Source organism: Umbelopsis ramanniana (assembly GCF_025399195.1).
Source record: "Umbelopsis ramanniana AG unplaced genomic scaffold K450scaffold_14, whole genome shotgun sequence".
NCBI classification, from domain to species: domain Eukaryota; kingdom Fungi; phylum Mucoromycota; class Umbelopsidomycetes; order Umbelopsidales; family Umbelopsidaceae; genus Umbelopsis; species Umbelopsis ramanniana.
The window spans coordinates 29,358-51,479 of record NW_026252100.1 but is presented as its reverse complement, the minus strand read 5'-3'; the positions used below and the strand labels follow the sequence as shown (position 1 = coordinate 51,479).

Genomic DNA, 22,122 nt, shown 5'->3' with positions numbered 1-22,122 from the left:
ACCCCGCTCAACACGTCTACCTTAGTTCCTACATCTTTGCTCTACCGAACCACCATGAGCTCAGATGCCTTTTCGTCATCAATACGGCCGGGATCAAGCTCGTTATACACCAGAAGCCATTCCATTTACGGCATTGAAGACCGCATTGTTCTAGACATTGGCTCATTATACATCAAATGTGGATTTTCAGGTGAACCTCGGCCACGACATATACTTCCTACGTGGTCAAGGCAGCGTCGATCGCAAGCATCCGACGGAGAAGCATACTGCATCTCGAGCGAGGTGAGATAGCTTGATGGGTACGGGCTACATCCCCTAACTGGCCATACTAATGTACTTTTTTCTCTAGTTTTCAGAGCTCTACGAATTGGACATGTCAACACGTTCAAGCAGCAACTACAACGCATTCGAGCAACGCCTGGCACGCTTGCTACACGACATCTACTATCGTTTACTTCTTGCTGATCCAAAAAGCTCCAAGGTCATTATCTTGGAGTCTCCATTATTACCCGTTTCTATAAAACAAACCATCGCCAAAGTCCTGTTCCAGAAACTCCACGTCCCTTCTGTTTCCTTCACATCGGCTCACCTTCTCGCTCTCTTGACCATTGGTCAGACAACTGGTCTCGTCATCGACTGTGGTCACCTTGAAATGACCGTATTGCCGGTCAGTGAATGCCCCTGACGCTTAAGCATTACTTTGTTGGAAACTAACTCGACCTGTCTTTCTTTCATGCATTACAGATCTACGCCGCAAGGCCACTCATCCCTTTCACCTGCTCAAGTCCTTTGGCTGGAAGGGCTATGAATGCACGATTGCGAAAGCTTTTGGTGGACCACGGTCGACTCATCCTTCCTTCAACATTGCATAGAAGTATCGCACCAAGAACCCATATACCACAGACATTACTTACTCCGGACGTAATTGAAGATATCAAAACGAGAATATGCATTGTGTCGCCTGTGCCGGTTTCGGGAGACTCACTCTCTGACCCTGTCGATCTCTGGAAGGACTTCAGCGCCGCTACAGATTTGTATCACCCCATAGCGACGACAGGGGAAGGCAAGTCATGGTTGTTTGTTCCTGGCTGGGTTCGCGAAAGAGCTGCCGAAGTGTTATTCGAAAACGACAACGACGATGATCAAAAAAGCGTGGTGGAAGCTATTCTCGATGCTCTTTGCAAAGTCCAACCCGATATAAGAAAGCCTTTAGTATCCAATGTTTTGCTCATTGGAGGTACAGCCATGCTCCCTGGATTCAGAACTCGGTTACATCAAGAGCTATTGCGAGTGATGCGATCACCTACTGAAAGTGAGAAACGGCATTATTCATCGGTTTTACGACTTCATCAGTACCTGACTTTTGCTGATGAAAATGGCGGCGATGTTTTCAAAAGCAATGTTCGTGCATGGATTGGAGGTAGGTTTGCCAACTTTGTGATGGTTTGAACCAAATTCTCTGTCAGATCTGTTCTCTGACATGCACTCTCTCTCTCTACTCATTATCATTAGGCTCCTTAGCTGGTAGTCTCAAAACTTCCGGTCCTGAAGTGCTCAAAGAGCGGTGGAACGGCACTGTGCCAGACTGGTCAACTTCCGTTCTCAATGTCGGTAATGCTACAGCCGATGTCCAGCATTAAAAGTTAGACAAGTATACTAAATCCATCATACACACGCCCATACCCTTTTTATCTCTACTACAATAAATTGCTCAACCTCAGAGCTAATGACAGCGTGTCATTGCTATATCAGCATCTTTCGTAATAACACCCATCAGTGAACTGATATGTATTGTGAACTCCTTATACCTCATCAGCACGCTACATTGTATTGAGAGACACGACTACATAATGCATCTCACCTTTGGCTTTGAGGACAAACCCAAAGCAAGCACCTATAAAGTACCGCTTTATTCAATATTTACAAGTTTAGATGGATAGCCAGCATTAGTCCTCAAACGTAAGCTTTCGAGCGATCTTGTTACGTGCCACAAGCTTATCATCATTATCTGTCGAAACAGCGCCGGCCTTTCGCTTCAATGTATCCGCAACCTTCTCCGGCTCCGGTGCTCTTTGTGGGAGCTTTTCTGGCTTTGTGGGCAGTGGAGCGTTGCTAAAATAGCTGTGATTGAGGCACTGGGATGAGGAAAATGTAAATAACGAGTAAAAGTCAACACCACGTAGCCTTCAAAGTATCAATGCACTTACCTCGCGACACGTCCAACGTTTCGCCGGATCGAACACTAACATCTTCTCCAAGAGATCTAGAGCATCGCTGCCAGCAGCGGTAAAGTACTGTCCGAGCGGCACCTTTGGATACGTTCGGAAAGGAACATAGTCTGGCAGCGTAGTCATGTTCTAAACATCAATGGGTTGATTATTTACGTTCTCTTTAACTTATGCTATCAAATATGAGACTTACGGGCCAGTCAGCTTCACTCGGTGTACCCAGTGCATGGAAAATCTTGGTGAGCTGATCCATATCAGAATCTCCAGCAACATAGGGCGTTCGCAACATGAGTTCTGCAAAAATACAGCCAACAGCCCATACATCAACGGCATACGAGTACTCCTTTGCGCCAAACAACAACTCTGGTGCTCGGTACCATCTAGTCACTACTTGTGAAGTCATTTGCTTTCCCGGATCACCCCAATCGCGAGCAAGACCAAAATCTGCAATTTTGAGTTGTCCATTTCTTGCAAGCAACAAATTGTTTGGCTTCATATCCTATAGGTTGTCAAGTGGACAGAGGAGCGTAAGTTTGACCCATTACATTAACAATCATATTACAATCCACATACCCTATGCAGGACCCAGCTTTGATGACAATGGTCAAGCCCACGCAGCATCATCATCATCCAGCTCTTTATATCAGCCGGCATAAAAAGAATGGACTTATCCTTGATAATCTGTTCTAAGTCAGAGTCAAGATACTCGAGGACAAGGTTCAAGTTGGTCTTGTGCGAAAAAACATCGACAAGCTCGACGATATTTGTATGTTTAAACTCTTGCAGGAACTTCACTTCTCGAATGGCCGTCAAGTCAAGACCATCCTTAAATTGTCCGATTTTGATCTTTTTAATGGCGACTTTGCGACCTGTCGCGATCTGTGTACCTAAGGGTCGAGAGAGAGATTTAAACAATGCTCGTTCTGAAAAAAAAAAAAAAGTATGCTGAATCCTTGAATCCTACCTTGATATACAACCGCATATGTACCCTCTCCGATCTTGGCATCCTTTTGGTACTTCTTTTCTGTATGCAGGTTGCTTTCGTCTGCACCCTCAGTAGCCATGGTCCTAAAGCGAAGGAAGCGAGATTTCTGATTTGAATGGACAGTCACTGAACGGCAGGATTTTTGAATTTTGGTAGCTGGATTACAAAATTCTATCGTTGATGGTACCGTTGATGGCACACTTTTGGGGTTTTTGATCTTTACTTTCTATTTTTATCAGTTCCGCCATATGAATTTTTTTACATAGCATTATCACTAGGCCATTTTCCATATTTGAGGAATGCAACAATCAGTACATGCATCCTGTCAAAGCAGTAAGCTAGATCAGCGTGTAAACAGATCTCATGCGCAGTATTCCATGGTCACAGCTTTAGAACTGGCAAATACATTAATAACCACAATATCGAGCAAATAAACTCACCACGGGCATCTAGATAGTCCATAGTTTTGACCAAAATAACTATGATAGGCAGGAAACTTCATGTCCCTGCAACCAGCTTCATCGATGCACTGACGTTGCCCCTGACAGTTGGCTACGGTATGGAGGTCGCACGTATTAAGCCAACCCCTTGCAGACTTTTGAGCAATTGTAAGGTACTGGCATATGATAGCAACAGTGAGCATTAGGTTTGCCAACTGTGCACCCTTGAAAGTTTGTGTTTTTGCACAAGGTTAGCTTGAAACATCCACCAGGACATAGTGCCCAGGCAAGTATGGTTTGATACAATAAACCCAGAAACAAAATGACGATGTTACGCAGGTTATCTGGAAAGGAGATCGGCTAATTTTCGCTTCTGATCGAAAAAATGAAAGCGATCATCCGATTGACTTCGCTTTGACAAGCAGCCTCCTGGAGGCCAATCCAGCAGTAAACTGGTCTTAAATAGGAGGACCAACGCACAAAGGTTCTGCATGCATCCCAATGTTACTGCACTCCTCGCACAGCTGGTTGCAGAATTTCTAGCATATCTTCGTGATTAACAAAGTATTTTTCGGCCCTAAACACGAATCCACATCGTCTAGTATCTCAAAGGTACGACCATGAAGTGATCAGTTATTTTGGTAGGATTCGCGTATCAGTCAACTCGCTCGTCACTAACTTTTTATTTTATTTTATTTTTTTTCTTTCTTCTATTTCTAATTTCGTTGGTTCCACTTGCATTTATTACGCAAGTGCAAATCAAAGGAATTCTAAGAACTACATTAAAAGTTGTACCAGACAACGAAATTGTTTTGCGTATTTGGTTTACCCAACTACTCCATCTCCTAGATCAGAAATGCCCTTCCATAAATGCCTCCCTTATCATTTCCATAATATGATGTTGATGGTAGCGATCACTCTACCGTTATTATTTTTTTAATACGCCATATTTTTAAGCTTTCCCAGCATTGACAAATATGACGTGCAAGTTCTTGTAAGGTCTCTCCTATTATTATGGTCTTTTATAGAATAAGTTGAATCTATCGAGACAGATATAGTGTAACGTATGATAGAAAGAAAGTAATGGAACAAAAATCCCCAAATCAAGGGGACAATGGTTTTCCATCTCGGTGTTAGGTATTTGTGGGGAAAATGTCTTTCAGGTTAAGCCAAAAATTGTCAATAGAAAGAAAAAAAACTGTATCAAAAAGCAAGTAGACTATAATTTACATTCTCGCTTTCAAATTCATTCATTTATAGCTGAGGCGCTGATCGCTAAATTTCTATATGAATTACTATGCGGGCAAAGTTTCTCAAGGCATGATGTCTACTTTGCAGATAGAAGCTAGCCATGAAAGGAACCTACGTTACTGACACCCCTTCAATCCTGCGAATATCCGCCTCCCCGTAACGGCCCTAGATGCCAACATTTAGAAATAAAAACCACATTACATCCAGCAACATTACACTTAACTACATACTTTTCTATAGTGCAATACTCTTCAGATTGCTAATATCTCTTCGAATATGAGTGTCTGCTTTCTGTCACTGCTCTCAATTCTTCTCTCCTTGGTTCAATTGATCACTGCTGCCTGCTTATCAGATGGAACATACCAGCTAACACTCTGCTCCGGAGCTAACTTTGAAGGTTGTCAAATTGTTCCAACTGGCGCCTCCTGCTGCCATCCTATGCCACCTCAGTTTGAGTCACATCTATTGTCTGCAAAAGGCTGGTGGGATACATGCAACCTGTATGCCGAGAACAACTGCGGCGGCCATGCATATTGTCTGGATGCCAAAGGTCTCAGTGACATGAGCCATTTGCCTCGTTTCCGAAGTTACTACTGCTACAATGGTGGTCCACCCAGCTGTCAAACCAACTGACAATGAATCTTCCAACCGTTAAAATTTGATAAACAGCGAAATAATGTATTTTGAAGTAAAAATGTTATGTCTATTTCCTTGAAAAAAAAGAACCCATATGTGGTTTATATAAAAGCCCTTCTTATTTCTTCTAGAAGACAGTATACTTTACCTGTGAACAGGAGCGTGTAGAGACCTTAGAAGCTAATATTTTCTTCGCTGCTCTCAGATCATTTATTAGCTGGCTTTGTATGCTAATTATCATCAGTGCTTTAAATATTGGTTTTACTACTGCTTGGCAAAATAATTTCTCTTTAGTATAAGCTATAACCGAGGAATCACTGGTATAAAGTATGGCTTGCAAAGCAAAGTTACTTTGCTGCGGTAAATAAAAGTGCTGCACACAAACAACCAATCAAACCCATTTTTGACCTGACAGCCAATCAAAACGGGGATTAAAAATTTGATATCCAATCAAAAAGTATTGCGATTGCCAGTTTCGATCTGGCGACCTCCAGGTTATGAGCCTGGCGCGCTTCCTCTGCGCCAAATCGCATTGAGCGAAAGTTGAGACCAGTATAGTTTTATTGTCCTGAAAAATAAATAGTACATTCCTTAATTGTAGCTACACTATCTCGAGGTTTGTTAGGATACACGCAATTTTGATATATCATAGTTGATTAAACATGAAGCAACTTTTGTCAATCAGTAATATCAAGCTTTACAATCGTTGTTTTTCTTACTGTGGAGCAGTAAAGCGTACCCAAGGTAGCGATGAAGGTCTCATTGAAAGGAAATACCACTACCTGTTCGCTCAAAGTACCTCAAAATGCTTAAGTGTTCTTAAAACGAGGTAAAAAAATTAAATACTAGTTTTTATCGCGCAGAAGCTGATTTTTCTAAACAATGGGTCGCATGTTACAACTGGAGGTACTTTTGTTTCTTGGCTTGTACTGTAACCAATTGCTGACGACTATCGCTGTCGAACGAATTCACACATGGATTTCATTGCGTTTGGTAGTCAGGAATCAGAGGTACGTCAATATATTATAGAAAAAGCTTGTGCACTGTTCTTTTATACATCCCAACGTTGTGAATTTTGACAAGTGATCCATCATTACGATGTTTTCTATGCAAGTTTTCCGGGAAAGTGCCAGTATAGGTATTGAATATGTAGATTACTGAGGGCTAGGCGACGTCAGCTCCATAAAAGTTGTTGCAGGTCATGAGATGCTCACATAAAATTCATTATGCAGCTCACAAACACCTTGACGCGACACTTTTCTTCCTTTAATTATAAACAAACAAGCCGGTACTATGAAAGCATTGCTATTACGTTATTTTCCAATCTTACTTGAATAATCATTTTTCGAGAGTAACATAACCATACATTATCGTTGACTCCTTTCCGCTATCCAATAAATGTCGCTCCTGGTAAATCTTAATACGGCTATCAGTTAGCTCATGATGTTCCCATAGAGCAGACATTTGTATACTGCATAACGATAGCAAAATTCATCAGATTGACAGTATCATATTCAAGCCTGTGATAAACGCCAATCTTCAGGCCCTAAAAAATATATTTGAGCACTTCACCAATAAGACCGCATCGCAGTGTACGTATGACGGACCCATACGCATGTTAATAAGTGCTACTAACTGCTGAAATTTTCGAAGAGTACCCCATATGATTGGCTGAATTTCTGAGCAGTGGTTTTTATTTTTCCTGAATTTACTGCACAGCAGAAGCACAACGACACTTGCAAAATTCGCCAGCATTAATCCGAACGACCAAATATGTCAATGCCAGCTGCAAAGCGACAACGATTATCGGGTCCAAAGAAGGCATTAATCAAACGAGATTTGCTGACTTTGCCACAGGAAATTGTCTTTCTTGTATTCAGTTTCCTTGACGCTGCGGACCTTACCACGTGTGCTCGAGTCTCAACGAAATGGTATGCCGCGGCCAGCGATGAACAGGTAAGCGAGGCTCCATTCATCTCAATCGGGAGTACATGAAAGCTCACACACACTATTTAGCTTTGGAAGCCCTTGTTTCTATACCGGTTCCCCAATCCAAGGCAAATGCTTGTACAACAGCTGAGATCGCAAAAATTACACGGCAAGCAAAGCGTTGGCCTAAATAGACATGGTAGACAAGAGAAGTGGAAGACGCTATACAAGGTTAACCATAATTGGGAAACAGGCAAGTGAAAAGGATGTACTGAAAAGATCCTTACGGGGCTATAAATTTAACACAACAGTCCTCTTTGATACACAGGGAACTGTAAAGTAGAGGAACTACAACTGCCTATTCATACAACGAGGCTCAACAGTCGTCAACATCATCTATCAGAGGAGGCAAAAGCAACAGGCAGCTTTTTATTTCAAGTATGCAACGACATCATTGTCACAGCCAGCACTGACTCAGCCAACATCGATGTATGGCAGATAGAAGGGTCAAGTATACAGCACATAGCAACTGCGCCACCCTCAGTGGAGACTGTAGCATATGTAACATGCATCAAGTGGGATAATACCGACCCTACCAGGGTTGTAGCGGGATACTCTAATGGTGGATTTACGGTGTATCAAATTGATGCCAAGAAGCGCAGTATCATGCAACTGGCAGGTCACGCGGCGAGGCCAAGCGTTGACTGCGATCGACATGGTGTACAGTCAATTGCTCTATGTGAAAAGATAGTGATGACATGTTCCTCCGATATGGAGCTGTCAACATATCTCTGTGAAGACCAAGGTACAAGGTTATGTCACAGCCTAATTAGTGCAATGACGTGGGAGCCGTTGACGCTAGAGATATTCGCCAAGAGCAATAACTCCTATCAAGCCATCGTTTGTTTTGGGATGTCTGCAGGCTTAGACTCATGGACCCTTGGTATACAAGAAGTTATATTTACACCAACGGTAATTCTTAGCTCAAGGCACAGCAGTTCTCGGACCCATCGATACGGGTCGAATGACCCCATACGAAAAATTAGCTATGCTCACCCTTATGTAGTTACTAGTCACAACAACAATACCATGCAACATTACCGGATATGTTCCGAACAAGGACAAAGAGTTGAAATAGAGCATGTTCGAACACTATGGGGACATACAAGCTCTGTTGGAGCGATGGCGCTGGACGCACGCATTGGACGACTTGTTAGTGGAGATCGAGCTGGTATCAAGGTTTGGAATTTGGAAAGCCACAATGATCTGGTGGTGGGCATCGAAAATGGACTGTGCGAGAATATGGATTGGATAGGATTTGACAGTGAAAAGATTGTGACGGTTACAGGCGACCACGAGAACAACGTCAAGGTGTGGTCTTTCAGCAACAGTAGCGGCGATAAATAACACTGAGCCAAGCGGTCATTCGTCTCCTTTGTTTCTCTCTTCTTTACTTTCTTACTGTATCTTTTCATTTTATCGACCCTCATGACCACCTTCACCGATTTACCAGTCGAAGTATTGGAACTTATATTACTGGAACTTCCTGTGCCGATATTATTATCCCTTCCAGCCAACCGGACACTTCAAGGTGTGCGATCTCGCATTCTGCAAGAGTACATTACGAGGGCTACTAACATTCCTTGGCGAATGTATGTAAGTATCAATTCCAACATTCTTGCCTGAACCTGGAGATCTTTAGGGTTATGTGGCAAAACGCGGCTGATACTAAAAATATTTTGATTATAGATAGAGGGCAAGAGCTTTGCACCCAAACTCCAATTCGATCCCAGCAGCGCAAGACTATCTTTCAACATTGAGCCATGCTTATTACACGCTACTGCGGTACAGCGATATATGTCATTTCCGGATCCCGTAGATGCTTTACACTATGCTTTCGATGAAGTCAATATCCAAGACGAACACACTCAAGCCCGCATGACCATGTTCCTGCAAAGCAACCGACGGATATTACGCAGCCGTCACCGAATGTTTGACTTGGTGTATGTCAAGCGAGACATGGACTGGCAAGATTTTTGGCAGAGGTCCAGTGACCAGCAATTTTGGATTTTAGGGGAATGGATTGTCTGGGCTGCTTGGTGGATGGGTGGCCGTCGTGTGCTCTGCGAGCTTGAAACGATGGTCGAAATAGACCCTGGCGAAACGTTAGAGGACATGCGTGAAGACTGGTTACTCATGGATTCAAACCGAATATAACCTAGAAGGAAGAGCTACACTACTTACATACCATTTTTTACCATACTGAAACTCATCCCCCTTTTGCAGCACTCCCCTGCTTTAGTTCTCTTCCTCCTTCACCTTTTCTTGTACATAAGTGAGACACTATCTTTTTTTACTTTACTTGAAACAATCGTTTTTCCACATAAATGAATGTAGTTTCATATCCGTGTTCCAATCAACTGTGGTTGCGCGTTTTGATTTTCTCGGTTTTGCGGGGTGAGCCCGCCAGCTGGAATGTAGTAACGCATATGGGGTCGGACCTACGCCACCCCGGCGATCATTTACCCCGCAAAGGCAAAAAATAGTCTTCTACATTCTCATATTTATTCATTCTATTCTCGTGAAAATTCGATAATCAATTCACACGAGTCTGTATGAGGGAAAAGGTCCACGCTTACGGCTCTGCTTGGCTTGAAAGGGTTGCCGGGATATGCGTTAGAAGAGGGTCGGCAAAGTCTAAAACATTAGAGGTCAGATCAGTCATCACGTCATTGGCATAAAACACACACACACAAAGCTCATAATACGTACGCCAGGAAATTATCCTGAGCAAGTTTGGCGTCGCAGCTCACATAGATCAGGCGCTTCAATTTAGATTTTCGCACCGCCGAAATAACACTTTTGTGAACACCAGCTCTGTGTGAAGGGGTTCAGTAAAAGGGCACGTGCAATGACGGCATGACAGATGACTACATACCTTGGTGGATCAAGAATAGCAACCAATTCTTCGTCGTCTTTAGCGTTGAAGACATCTAACTTGTCTTCGACTTTACTAGCATAATATTCTACATTCGTGATACCGTTTCTTTCAGCATTCGCTCTGGCATCAACAATGGCCTCGGGGACAATATCAACACCAATGACTTTGTTCACGGATTTTGCCATGGTGATACCAATGGTACCAGTTCCGCAACACAAATCCAATAAAACAGATTTTTTGCTTTCGTCGATGTTGCACCAGTCAGCACAGGTCTTGTAAAGGAGTTCGGTGGCTGGCGTGTTGATCTGGAAGAACGAGTTGTACGAAATTCGGAAACGGCACCCGAGAATCTCTTCGTGCACAAAGCCGTCGCCAGTCATGATGTCCGTGGTAGCCTTGTCGTCATTGACAATGCCGTTGAAGCTTCCACTCCATGTCTGAATAAGCAATGTCTTGATAGGGATGTTCTCTGATTTCTCGAACTCTGCCCAATATTCTACAATCTTTTTCTTTTCTGACTCCAATTGCTCTGGAGTCATGTCTTTTTCTTGTAGCTGTACCATAACCATAACTATTCACAAAGTTAGAGCGGGCGTATAAAGCGTGAGAGAAAAATAATATAGGAGATCCTTTATGCTCACCTTCTCCTGTTTTTGGGCTTCTAACGAGTAAACTACGCCAAACGCCTTCATGACTGACTCTGTCGTAAGGAGGATATTCAGACTGACGAATGTATTGCTGCAGGAAACGTGATTAGATCATCGAGTCACTGCCGACTTCTTACTTCCAACGAACACCATATCACTCACCTCCATGCCATTCGCAATCTTTTTAGCAATATCTGGAATATTGGACAGTTCAGCGGGTGATTGAACGCGTGTCTGTCCGTCCTTGTACATTCCTAGCAAAAAGCCAACAGATCTTTCGTCGTTCAAATTGGTACCGATGGAAAATTCGCATTTTGTTCGGTATCCATTGACTTCGGGAGAAGCAATGGGTTCCATTAGCTCACATGGAAGTTGTTGAGGAGTCCTATTAAGTTGGTTAGGAAGATGAGTATGGGACACTTTGGATATTGGCTTGGAGTATTTCCCGGTAGAGTAAAAATGCTATTTACTTTTCATACACCCAGGAGATCTCATCTCTTCCTTCTCGTGATAAACCCTTCAAGTTCTTGAGCTTGCGCTTGATGCTGCTCATGTAACCGACATTCACATCGTGTTTCTTCTTCAACTGCTCTTCGTAAGAGAGTCTGTTGCAAGTGGTATTAATGAAATGGCGGCATCCACTTGTATGAATCTACTGTTTCAACACTTACTTATGCAAAGGAGTGACTTGATCTAGCAGCTTTTCGGTGGGGGTCCTAGTATCATTAACATCCTTGGCTGGCCTTGGCTGCATGACTCTCTCCTTCTCCTTTGATATTGACGTTTCGATTTTGTGCTTATTTCGATACATCATCCCTTCCACAACTTTTTGAGCTGCCAGAGCTTCTTCCTCAGTCTTTTATAATTAGAGAAACACGAGTCAACGTTACGACAGCCACTGCAGTCCAAAGCAAGAGGGTTACTTACAGGAAAGGAAAGGAAAGCATAAGTTTGATTTGGAGCTTTAGAAAACTTGGAGAAGCCCAAGTTGGTGAAAAAATTCTTCATTTCTTTGACTTGGCCGTGAGGTAAATTCTTAGCCTTGACTAAATACTTGAACTTTGGAACTGCAGCTGAAGCTTCTGAGCTGACTGCTTCTATGGCTGATTCTGCAACATCAGGAGACTCGGTATTAGTCGCAGTCGCGGTATCCTCTGACTTAGTCTTCTTCAATTCTGGTGTCTCATCGTTTTCTGAATCTCTATCAGAAGGAGATCGCTTCCCACCGGACGCACTTAGGACATTTTGGGCAAGCTTATGCATTCTGATCGGGCAATAGTAGAGGCAAAGCTTGAAGTAAAAAAAAATGGCAAGAAAAAAAATGAACTGACATTGATAGTCACAAAGACATACTTGAAACAAATCTGCAATTGGCAGTGTTCTGGCAAAGGCCTTTACGCTCTCTTGAGTTGAGCAGTAACAAGCTCTAAACTAATGTTATCTACATACACTCGAACGAGTCAGTTAGTATAAGCTGTGTACGTTTCCCGATGGGCAAGTGAGATTTGACGCTAGTGCTGGCAGCTTTCAATATAAGCAACATTACTATGTAAGCCAATTTCATCCTAGGCAATATCTCATTTATATAATACATAATAATATTGATTAGACATAGACCAACAAGGCTTTCATGATGTTGGTCTTTTTCTTGAGAAAGTAGCATAAGCTGACCGCGGTAGCTCTATTGTGGTGCGAGTCACATCAAAGTGCACCAGTCGCGCCATGAAAATACGCGACGCGCCAATTTTTCCCCTTCTCTTTTTTTTTTTTTGGAGTCGTCCCTTAACTCTCGACATTCACCACACAAGCAATGGAAGCCTTTAGCTCGGCAGACATAGCTTCAAGTAGCGATGCCAAGAAGACATCGCCAACTCGAGCCACTGAAGACCGATCTTCTGACCTGTCATCGAATGATTCCGATCTCTCGGACGATGACCAACTTGACACCACCGCAAGTCAAATGTTAGAAGGCCTCAACGTAAACAGCAAGATCAAGAATCTTCTCAAATATACCAACATTGATACCTCTTCCTCAGAAGAAGAAGATGATGATGAAGAGGTCACTGGTTCAGCCAAAGTAACGGCACCAAAGCATCCTTCTATACCCCTGTTTCTGCCAAAGAAGCCTCGCGTTCCAACCAGCAGTATCATCAATCGAATGGAAAAGCGGACTGACTGGAGTAAGCCTTCTAAACCAAAAGAGGATAAGCTATCTAAACAGTCAGTTACTGCTGCCCAAGACGTTGCCACTTTGTCTGTAAGTTCGCTACCTAAAACGCCTCAAAGAGAAGCCAGCCCACCGAACCGGAATAAGGCGAACAAAGAACAATTCAAGAAGATTCTGAACGATATGTTGGCTGAAGAATCATCCAGCGACGAATCTGATGATGAGCGCCTCTATACACGACAGAATAGAGTACGAGAAGAATTAACTCCTCAGAAAAAGCAACGCACACCTAAAAAAATCTCTAGACCCATTGAGAAATTGAAGAAAAGCACCACTCCTTCCAAAGGAGCTGACGATACTCCAAAGGCGGCAAAAATTATCTCAACTAAAGCGAAAATGGAGCTCCATAAAGAAAGCGAACGTCTTTACCGATCAGCTGATATGAGGCTACATGTGAATAGTCTGCCTAAAAAATCCATGGCATCGTTTTTGGAAAAAATGCAATCAGCGAAGAAATCAGCAAGTGAACAGAAACTTGAATCGTAAGTTATTTCGTGCTGCAGATTCCCTAAATATCTAGGAAAATGGCCTAACAAAAAACCAGAGCAAAAGCTTCAGCGATTCCAGACTTCGACTCGGCTATACAGGAAGTTGCCATACAAAGCAATGTGCAAAGTGACAGCGACAGTGATCTGGAAATCATTGGATCTGCAGACCAGCCAACAACTCTGTCTTCGGCTGTGGCCACCTATTCGCCGGTCAGAATACAAGTATCACCAAAGAAAACTAGAAGAACACCGGTTAAGAAAGGTGCAAATTATCCTGCACCAGCCATGACGCATAAGGATCTTAATGCAACGCTGAAGCAGGCTATATCTGCTGAAATGCTCAAACGTCGAAAAGACATGGAGGTGCGACTGAAGGAGAAGGGTCTATACACAAGTGCTGAAGAGTTGGCTCGCAAACATCTCGATCGAGAAAAAGAAGCGCAAAGCATCCATGAGGAAGTGGAGCGCATGCAAGCCAAAACGTTAAAACCGAATGCAAAGAATTACACTGATCAGTCGGGCGGTGAAGACTCTGATGCAGACGACTCTTACGGCAGCGAAAAGGAAGACTGGGAAGACGACAGTGGTTCTGACAAAGACCAATTTGCTGACAGTGAGGACGATGAGATTGAAATTGATCATGCAAATGTACCTGCAAGTCCAGCACCTGCTCGTAAGAATCGAAGAATAGCCGTTATCTCTGACGATGAATCTGATGAGGACGTAACTCCGACACGTGAAGCATCATCATCTCCCATACAGTCCGTCCAATACAATGATGTCCAGAAACCATCCATCCCTCGTCAGCCTATCCGGTCAAAGGCAGTCTTTAAGAAGAATGACTTTGTAGAAAACGAAGCTGAGGAAGAAGAAGACGAGTACATGGGGTTAGGCGGTGTTGATGGTGAGGATGATGGCCCGGATGAGTATGTCGAAGACGATGTTGTCGTGCACGCCAACGATGAGGAGTTGGATGAAGCACAACTTCGTCAAGCTTACAAGTAAGTGATCTTCCTCAATGAATATCCGCATGCAACTATTGCTCACAATGCCTTTTAATTTCCACTCCCGATTAGCAACCAAGTAGCGGACAGCGATCAAAATATGATCCAGCGTTTGATCAAGGATGTCGTTAGTGGTGGCCTACGAAGGCGACGTGGTGCTATGAACGATGGTTATGAATTGGATTATTATGACACTTTTGATGACATGGATGACAATCTTGTGGCATTGCGACGAGCAGCTGCAGCGAAACGACGAAAACTATTGAATGGCAACATTCTACAGGCTATTGGTAAGGAACAGCATGTCATACTTTTGGATATACGAAGCGGTACTGTCAGCTAATGCAAAAGTATAGCGGAGAACCCACAAACCGCTGCGTTCGCTAAAGCATCCAAGGTTGATATTGATGAGGATGAAAAACCCAGCTTCAGCGACGGTGAAGAGGAAGAAAGTCAGCCTATTCCCGTAAATGACGATGGTCAGGATGATGAGGACGAAAGCGATGATGAGCATCAAGTTTCTACATTCTCAGAAACGCTCGCAGCTATGAAGGTAGTGACAGAGTAACTTAATCCAAACATACACCGCAAGAAAAAGTACTCATGACTGATTTACATTATAGCAATCTTCCATCAACGAGGAGGTAGAGACTGTCATGGAGGAAGTCTCCGTATTCACAGAAGAACCAATTTCAAACGATGTAGAAGAGGACACATGGTCAAGTGTAACGGTATCGCATAGGAAGGTGACCAAAAAGCAATTCACATCCCCGCTGCAAACCAACCGAGTTCGTTCTTCGCCATTGTTTCGCTCTCCCGGAAAACTACAAAAATTCAAGACGTTACTCCAGGAGGCTGGTGGCTCTATTGGCGGATCAAGTGAGACGGGTTCTCATGTTGGATTCAGTGCGCCATCGAGAGCAAAAGAAGATGTAAGTAGCTACTGGGATATTCTAGCTTGGAATCATGATCACTAACATCCAGTCTTCCCTAATAGCGGTCAGCTAGTGTTTCATCTCAAAGAAGCAACAGTTCCTCCACGTCTGCGTCACAAGAAAGTTATACTACTTTATCAAGAAAGAACTCTCGTTTACTTGATATTTTAAGCTCTCAAGAGTCCAGTATCGCTTAATGATTAAATAGCCAGCCTTTTTTTTGTACATAAAATTGTAGTGAGAACCAACTGCACCAATAACGAGCACACACGTGACCGGACTGTCAATTCAATCCATTGGAGACCTTTTTTTTTTTTTTTTCTTTTGGAACAAATTTTCGAGCACTCAGTCTTTGTTGCAGATCGATACCCACTGAACCATGCACATTACTCGCTGCTACTTTTGCTCAGGACCCTGCTACCCAGTAAGCAAGAAGCTAATAGAGAATTCAAAGCCACTTCCAGAAAGCTAACCACATGTTTTCTTACTTCGTTTAGGGGCACGGTACCATGTTTGTTCGAAACGACGCAAAGGTACAGCATTGTTCACTTCACCCTGCTTCCAGCACCATGCAGACCCAAACTAATCTCCAATATTTTCTTCGTTCTAGACTTTCCGTTTTTGCCGCTCAAAATGCCACAAGAACTTCAAGATGAAGCGTAACCCACGCAAGGTCAGATGGACCAAGGCTTTCCGTAAGGCAGCTGGAAAGGAAATGACCATTGATTCGACGTTCGAATTCGAGAAGCGCCGTAATGTACCTGTTCGATATGACCGAAATCTCATGGCCACAACTGTCAAGGCCATGAAGCGAGTGCAAGAGATCCGTGCCAAGCGCGAGCGTGCCTTCTTCAAGAAGAGAATGGCTGGCAACAAGGACCAAGAAAAGGCAGAGAACATCAAGATTTTGCAACAAAACATCGAGCTTGCTCCTGCTGCTTCTCAAAGAGTCAAGAACCAAATCGCAAAGGTCGAAGAACAAAAATTGGATCGTATGGAGATGGACAACTAGATTACAGTGTTCGCCTCTCTCGCCCTTTTTTTTTTTTATATTAGTTCCGTCGACTTATCTCAACCGACAATCCGCAGTTTCCTCTCTCCCTTTTTGCACAATTGTAATATTCATCAATAAAACTCACAAATCCGTCATGCATATTGATCTTTGTTATTTCAACGAAATGAAATCGTTTTAAATGGAAGGGGGGGGTATTAACGACAAGCAATGTATCACGATAAATAGAAAAATTTGAAAAGAATGCTTTGTACATTGGCAGAGGCCCATTAGCGGAACGATAGTTCGCAGGCAGCATTTGTTGTTTTTAAAGAAACGTCCACCTTGCCCACCGAGCCTCCCTGAGTGAGTTTATCGCCTTCCTTCTCGGTCTTCGAACTCAGGTCATACTGGACTTCCCCTTCACGTGCAATCACTTTGGTTTCCGAGTGTGTAGTGAAAAGGTAGAAGTGTGCATCATATAGATTGGACTGACGAAAGAAACAGTGTATTAGCGGAATGTACGGTTGATTATATAGGACTGTGCACAGAAGATATGCATCTCGACTTACCAAGGAGACTGAGTTCGGGGCATTGCTGGTCTTTGATGTTATAACGGCATCCTTGCCGGCTTTCCACACGCTTAAATTTATCCTTGCATTGGAAGTCGATGCATCCAATTGATTTCCGACATCAGCCTTGGCCACCTCAATCTTTGAGTTCGATGTAATGAGTGAAATATATTTTGCGGTGATCATCCCGAGGTTAATTCCTCCATTTGTAGTCGTTAAACTAGCTGTATCACGACTGTCGATGCTGCCACTGATACGACCATTGCTGCTGGCAAGTGTGACATAGGTGGCATTTTGAATAATGGCGTTGATTTCAGCATTGCTAGTGCCAAGGTCAATTGTATCAGCAGAAAAAGTGCCTTCAATTCTAGCGTTGGTTGTTCTCATATACCATCGATTGGCGCTCAAATTTCCTTTGCTGACAAGGCGGGTATTCTTTACCCTGACATCAATGTCCTTCACATAGGCCGGGCCGTCAGGGAAATTGACAGTAGTGTCGATAGCATTGATCTTGAGAGATTGCAAATTGTTGGGAAGGCTGACTGTAACCTGTACAGCAACGCAGGATGTAAATACGATATCGTCAACTTTGATATTGAGTTGGGCTTTTCCATCTTTGACTGTCCACCTGACGTTAGCATCATCACTTGGTGAAAGAATAGTTGTCTGGAAATAAGGCTGATTGCTGGTTTTAAAAGTGATCCAGGAGCCAAACGATGGAATACCAGAGACATCGATGCTCAAATCCTCTACACCTTTCAAACTAACTTTTTCGGATGTATATGTAGAGCGATAGGTACATTTTGGAGCAAAAGTTACGCTGAGCTTGAGCACAACCAAGAACAGTAGGAACACAAAGCAAGACCACGTGCAATAGGTTGCGCAGCATCCTCTCTTCTGTCTTCGAACGCGTAATCGGTCTGGCGTATATGGAACGGGAGGAGGAAGTGGCATATCAGGTTGATTGATAGGTCGATCGACAAAATCATACGGTATGTCTAGATAGCCGGGTTAGAAAAGATTATCCCCAGCTAAAATCGGCGCTTTCAATGAAATTCTTATCTTACGAGGATTACGCGGAGGTGGAACTGCCGTGCGTGAAAAGCTGTTCGCCGGGTCTACAAGGTTGGAAGGTATTGAGCCATAATTCTCGTACTCTGAAGGGCGAATAACGTCGCCGGTATTAGAAGGGTACGGTGATATGTATTGTGCTGGAGGGGCGGAAGGAGATGCCATATGGTCAACAGCACTATATGGTGGTGGGGCCGACTGCTCGTCAGTAGGCTGAGACGATTGGCTCACTAAGGTACAATTGTATGGGTAATGTAAGCAGGTTGAAGTTTCTTTGCATATGAGTGTCATTTGGAATACATGCCTGGTTTATAGTGATTCTTTACGGTCATTGGGAAGAAGCCAAGGAAGTCTCCAGGCTGATAATTTGCCAAGTCAGAGTTTATATGTTTTCTGGGCAAAAAAATAAAAAAATTCAAAAAGGAAATCTTTGTCTAAAGTGAATCGACATTGTTGCTTCCATAAGATTCAAATTACTCTACACTAAAATACACTTAGCCGCAGGACGTGTCCCATGTATCAATGGGAAATAGTATGAAGATGTATCAGTACAGCTATCACAAAGATTATCAGCCTGGCCGTGCTGCTTTTCATCAACTCAGAGAGCACCAAACAATAAAAAAGAACAATGAACGTAAGCCAATCAGACTATACTATGTTAATTATATGCTTAATATACTCCAACATTGCGCTTTTGCTTTTAAGGGCACATTGATGAAACCTATTATATGTAAAATAATTCGAGTGCACAATCTATCACCAGTGTTTATGTTTCGCACGACCTGATGCTAGCGATAATGCCAAGATACAAGATGCCCAGAAAGCCGCTTGGCAGAAGGTACCACTGATAGGCAATGGCGCTAATGTTGGCAAAAAGATTGTGATGATGAAGAGTGCTATCCTGTTGAAGAACACTTTAGACTTAGCGAAGCGGTACCATTGTTGATTGTCAAGTGCTGATGGATTAGCTTTAGCAATTAACCTTGATGGCCATGACACCATATTCTCACTTAGACAAACATGTCACAACAGGGCATGAATTGAGATCACTATACGTGAAATCAACAATTGACTACTGTAGTGGATCACGTTGATACTAATCAAGTGGAGTGGCTGATAAATATTCTTGAAGGCGCATGCTTCGATGAAGATATCTGAGCAATCGCTAAAGCGTTGTAAAAGTAAACGCGATTTGAAATGTACGAGCTGAAAGCTCATACTCCCAAGACTCAGACGAGACTTGACTTCAAACAAGGTCAATAATCTGCCTCCGCTTTTACTCTGCTCAAAAGCCGCATCTTTCGGTTCAAGCGGTGATGTTGATTACACATTACGTCTTCGCTATCATCAGATGATGAGACCTGTTGTACAAGAAATTGGATAACTCGACAATTGCTGCGCTATTCTCAATTCTTCTCTTTTCCTTGTATTCAACGTTTCGTTTGAACGATGCAAACATCTTCTAACATCGAAGAAAAAGACATAGAATATGAAATATCAGACGAAGAATGTCTTTCAATCGAGACTGGAAATACCTCTGAACCTGTAAGCAGCACTGACGAAGATGATTATCATTTGAGTCAATGGTACCGCGCAGCGGCCGATGGTAACGGAGACCTCATAAAGAGTTTGATAAATTATGGTGTAGATATTGGTTCAATCAACCAAGAAGGAGACACGGCATTTCATATTGCTGCGACTGCAGGACACCAGGAAGTTGTTTCCATTCTGCTTGAGTATGGCGCTGATACTGAGGTAAAAGACGCAGAATCGCAAACAGTGCTTTATAGAGCTGCTGCTGGTGGACATGATGGATTGGTGGCATTGCTGATCAAGCACGGGGCTTCAGTCCAAGCCAAGAACTATTATTCAGACACAGCAATTCATATCGCTGCAGCTATCGGAAACAAGAAAGTAGTATCACTATTGCTGGAAAATGGGGTTGCTGTTGATGCAAGGGGGTTCGATTCGAGAACTGTACTTCATCAGGCGGCAATTCATAGGCAACTGGAAATATCCTCTCTTCTGATAGAGCATGGTGCTGATGTAAACGCAAAGGATGCATATTTATGGACTCCTTTGCTAATGGCAGTTGAAGCAGGATCTACGGAAATAGTTGTTCTGCTACTTAGTAATGGTGCTGATGTTAACGCAAGAACCTCGTACCCTGATACTGCGCTTCATATGGCTGCATCTGGAGGTAGGAAGGAAATGGTATCGCTATTGCTAGATTGTGGTGCTTCCGTGAATGCGAAAGATAGGGATCTAAAGACTCCGCTTCACGACGCTGCCGCTGGTGGCCATAAGGAGGTAGTGTCCTTATTACTAGATCGTGGTGCTTTTGTCGACGCGCTAAGTAAATATTTAATGACACCACTGGCTTTTGCTGCAATGGAGCCAAGTGAGGAAACAATACTTGCGCTACTTGCTGGCGGTGCAAAGATTGATCAAAGGCTCAAGGACGGAAATACGATTTTGGCCAAACTAGTAGAAATTGGTTTCGTCCATATGTCCAATATAATTTTGAACAATGGTGCCAATATTGAGACTTGCAATACGAAAGGACAGACTCCCTTGCTCATCGCTGCAGAAGCTGGACAGCTAGACATGATAACTTCGCTGATAGACAAAGGGGCTAATATAGAAGCGGCTGACAACACGTCACTAACAGCTCTGCATCTGGCAGCCAAAGTTGGAAATATCGATCTTGTAGACGTGTTATTGCGAAAGGGAGCGCAGATGGAAGCCAGAACTAAATCTGGGGATACTGCTCTCCACGTTGCCACCAAATTCAGCCATTCAGAGCTTGCAGCTTTTCTAATCAAACATGGAGCGCAGATTGATAGCAGGAACAATGAAGGAAATACACCTTCTCAAGTTGCAGTAATGCAAGGTCATGCAAACTTAATACGGCTGCTGATGGATTTAGGCGGTACACTTGGTAACGAATATGACAAAGAATTAGAATTATGCTATCTTGCTGCGGATGCTGGACAAATTGAGGCGGTTAAAGTAGCTCTGGAGAAGGTCAGCACGCGATCTGACAAAGGTTACTATTTAAAAGCGATGCTGTTCCGAGCTCTGAAAAGTAAGAAATCCAATGTCGTATTGCATCTTTTGGATAACGGCGCCAATATTGAAACAAAGGATGATGTTGGACTGACACCACTATTCATGGTTGGTGAGAATATCGAGTTGTTATCGGATTTGCTTCACCGAGGAGCCGATATAGAAGCGAGGAACAGTCGAAATCAAACTGTTCTGCATTATTATTCATCTCTAGGACTAGCTGATGCTTTACGCTTTTTGTTGAATTGTGATTGTGATATACAAGCAATCGACGATAACGGTAATACAGCTCTTCATCATGCTGCGTACAAAAATAGTCAGGAGGTTGCAGCTATTCTCATAGAAAATGGTATTGACATTGATAGCAAGAGCAGTAATGGCGAGACTGCTCTTCATATAGCATTGCATTGTGAGTTCTTTGAACTAGCAGATCTTCTAATTGATTGTGGAATTGACGTTCACGCAAGGACATATCTAGATGAGTCAACAGCTTTCCATGTTGCTGTACAAAAGCAACATATTACCTGGTTGTCGGCCTTGCTAAACCGGTATTCAGAAGTAGATTACGTTAATGTCAAGGATGCGGAAGGGAGAACTCTTTTGCACGACGCCTCTCTGATTCGTAGTCCCACTATGGTGAAGGTGTTGTTAGGTGCCGGAGCGAACATCAATGCACTTGATATTTATGGTGAAACAGCATTAAGCGAC

General features: G+C 43.1%; 9 protein-coding genes and 1 non-coding gene across 10 annotated transcripts; 5 read left to right on the top strand and 5 right to left on the bottom strand.

Annotated features, from left to right (window-relative positions):
* Positions 1-11: 11 nt before the first annotated feature.
* On the top strand, positions 12-1,767 carry K450DRAFT_231495 (uncharacterized protein). The gene is made up of 4 exons (XM_051587438.1): positions 12-282; positions 350-667; positions 745-1,420; positions 1,513-1,767. Exons 1-4 carry the CDS (start codon positions 55-57, stop codon positions 1,638-1,640), a joined length of 1,350 nt encoding a protein of 449 aa, XP_051446483.1. The 5' UTR covers positions 12-54; the 3' UTR covers positions 1,641-1,767.
* Positions 1,768-2,051: 284 nt separating this feature from the next.
* On the bottom strand, positions 2,052-3,274 carry K450DRAFT_166191 (uncharacterized protein; the record flags this gene model as incomplete). The annotated part of the gene is made up of 5 exons (XM_051584055.1): positions 2,052-2,135; positions 2,208-2,357; positions 2,422-2,727; positions 2,802-3,115; positions 3,193-3,274. Coding segments are annotated over 5 exons (936 nt in total), but the record flags the coding sequence as incomplete, so codon positions are not given.
* A 2,726-nt stretch (positions 3,275-6,000) lies between these two features.
* K450DRAFT_t37 lies at positions 6,001-6,072 on the bottom strand. The gene has a single exon. It is a non-coding gene; the product is annotated as a tRNA-Met (tRNA).
* A 1,169-nt stretch (positions 6,073-7,241) lies between these two features.
* K450DRAFT_231488 (uncharacterized protein) lies at positions 7,242-9,117 on the top strand. Its single transcript, XM_051587437.1, has 3 exons — positions 7,242-7,496; positions 7,557-7,722; positions 7,798-9,117. Exons 1-3 carry the CDS (start codon positions 7,314-7,316, stop codon positions 8,874-8,876), a joined length of 1,428 nt encoding a protein of 475 aa, XP_051446481.1. The 5' UTR covers positions 7,242-7,313; the 3' UTR covers positions 8,877-9,117.
* Positions 9,118-9,871: 754 nt separating this feature from the next.
* Positions 9,872-12,312, bottom strand: K450DRAFT_231479 (uncharacterized protein). The gene is made up of 9 exons (XM_051587436.1): positions 12,293-12,312; positions 11,985-12,166; positions 11,729-11,913; positions 11,528-11,662; positions 11,220-11,442; positions 11,052-11,148; positions 10,408-10,981; positions 10,242-10,346; positions 9,872-10,166 (listed from the first exon to the last, which is right to left on the bottom strand). Exons 2-9 carry the CDS (start codon positions 12,063-12,065, stop codon positions 10,043-10,045), a joined length of 1,524 nt encoding a protein of 507 aa, XP_051446480.1. The 5' UTR covers positions 12,066-12,166; positions 12,293-12,312; the 3' UTR covers positions 9,872-10,042.
* Positions 12,313-13,485: 1,173 nt separating this feature from the next.
* K450DRAFT_231474 (uncharacterized protein) lies at positions 13,486-15,985 on the top strand. The gene is made up of 6 exons (XM_051587435.1): positions 13,486-13,763; positions 14,143-14,773; positions 14,849-15,066; positions 15,133-15,329; positions 15,400-15,708; positions 15,774-15,985. Coding segments are annotated over exons 1-6 (1,491 nt in total). The 5' UTR covers positions 13,486-13,762; the 3' UTR covers positions 15,909-15,985.
* Positions 15,986-16,050: 65 nt separating this feature from the next.
* K450DRAFT_231472 (uncharacterized protein) lies at positions 16,051-16,858 on the top strand. Its single transcript, XM_051587434.1, has 3 exons — positions 16,051-16,135; positions 16,209-16,244; positions 16,322-16,858. The coding sequence occupies exons 1-3, from the start codon at positions 16,091-16,093 to the stop codon at positions 16,721-16,723; spliced, it is 483 nt and encodes a 160-aa protein (XP_051446478.1). The 5' UTR covers positions 16,051-16,090; the 3' UTR covers positions 16,724-16,858.
* On the bottom strand, positions 16,859-18,575 carry K450DRAFT_231469 (uncharacterized protein). Its single transcript, XM_051587433.1, has one exon. It carries the CDS (start codon positions 18,226-18,228, stop codon positions 16,993-16,995), a length of 1,236 nt encoding a protein of 411 aa, XP_051446477.1. The 5' UTR covers positions 18,229-18,575; the 3' UTR covers positions 16,859-16,992.
* A 427-nt stretch (positions 18,576-19,002) lies between these two features.
* Positions 19,003-19,639, bottom strand: K450DRAFT_231466 (uncharacterized protein). The gene has a single exon (XM_051587432.1). It carries the CDS (start codon positions 19,345-19,347, stop codon positions 19,102-19,104), a length of 246 nt encoding a protein of 81 aa, XP_051446476.1. The 5' UTR covers positions 19,348-19,639; the 3' UTR covers positions 19,003-19,101.
* Positions 19,640-19,943: 304 nt separating this feature from the next.
* On the top strand, positions 19,944-21,804 carry K450DRAFT_185687 (uncharacterized protein; the record flags this gene model as incomplete). Its single annotated transcript, XM_051584420.1, has 2 exons — positions 19,944-20,680; positions 21,635-21,804. Coding segments are annotated over exons 1-2 (420 nt in total), but the record flags the coding sequence as incomplete, so codon positions are not given.
* Between the last annotated feature and the right edge of the window lie 318 nt (positions 21,805-22,122).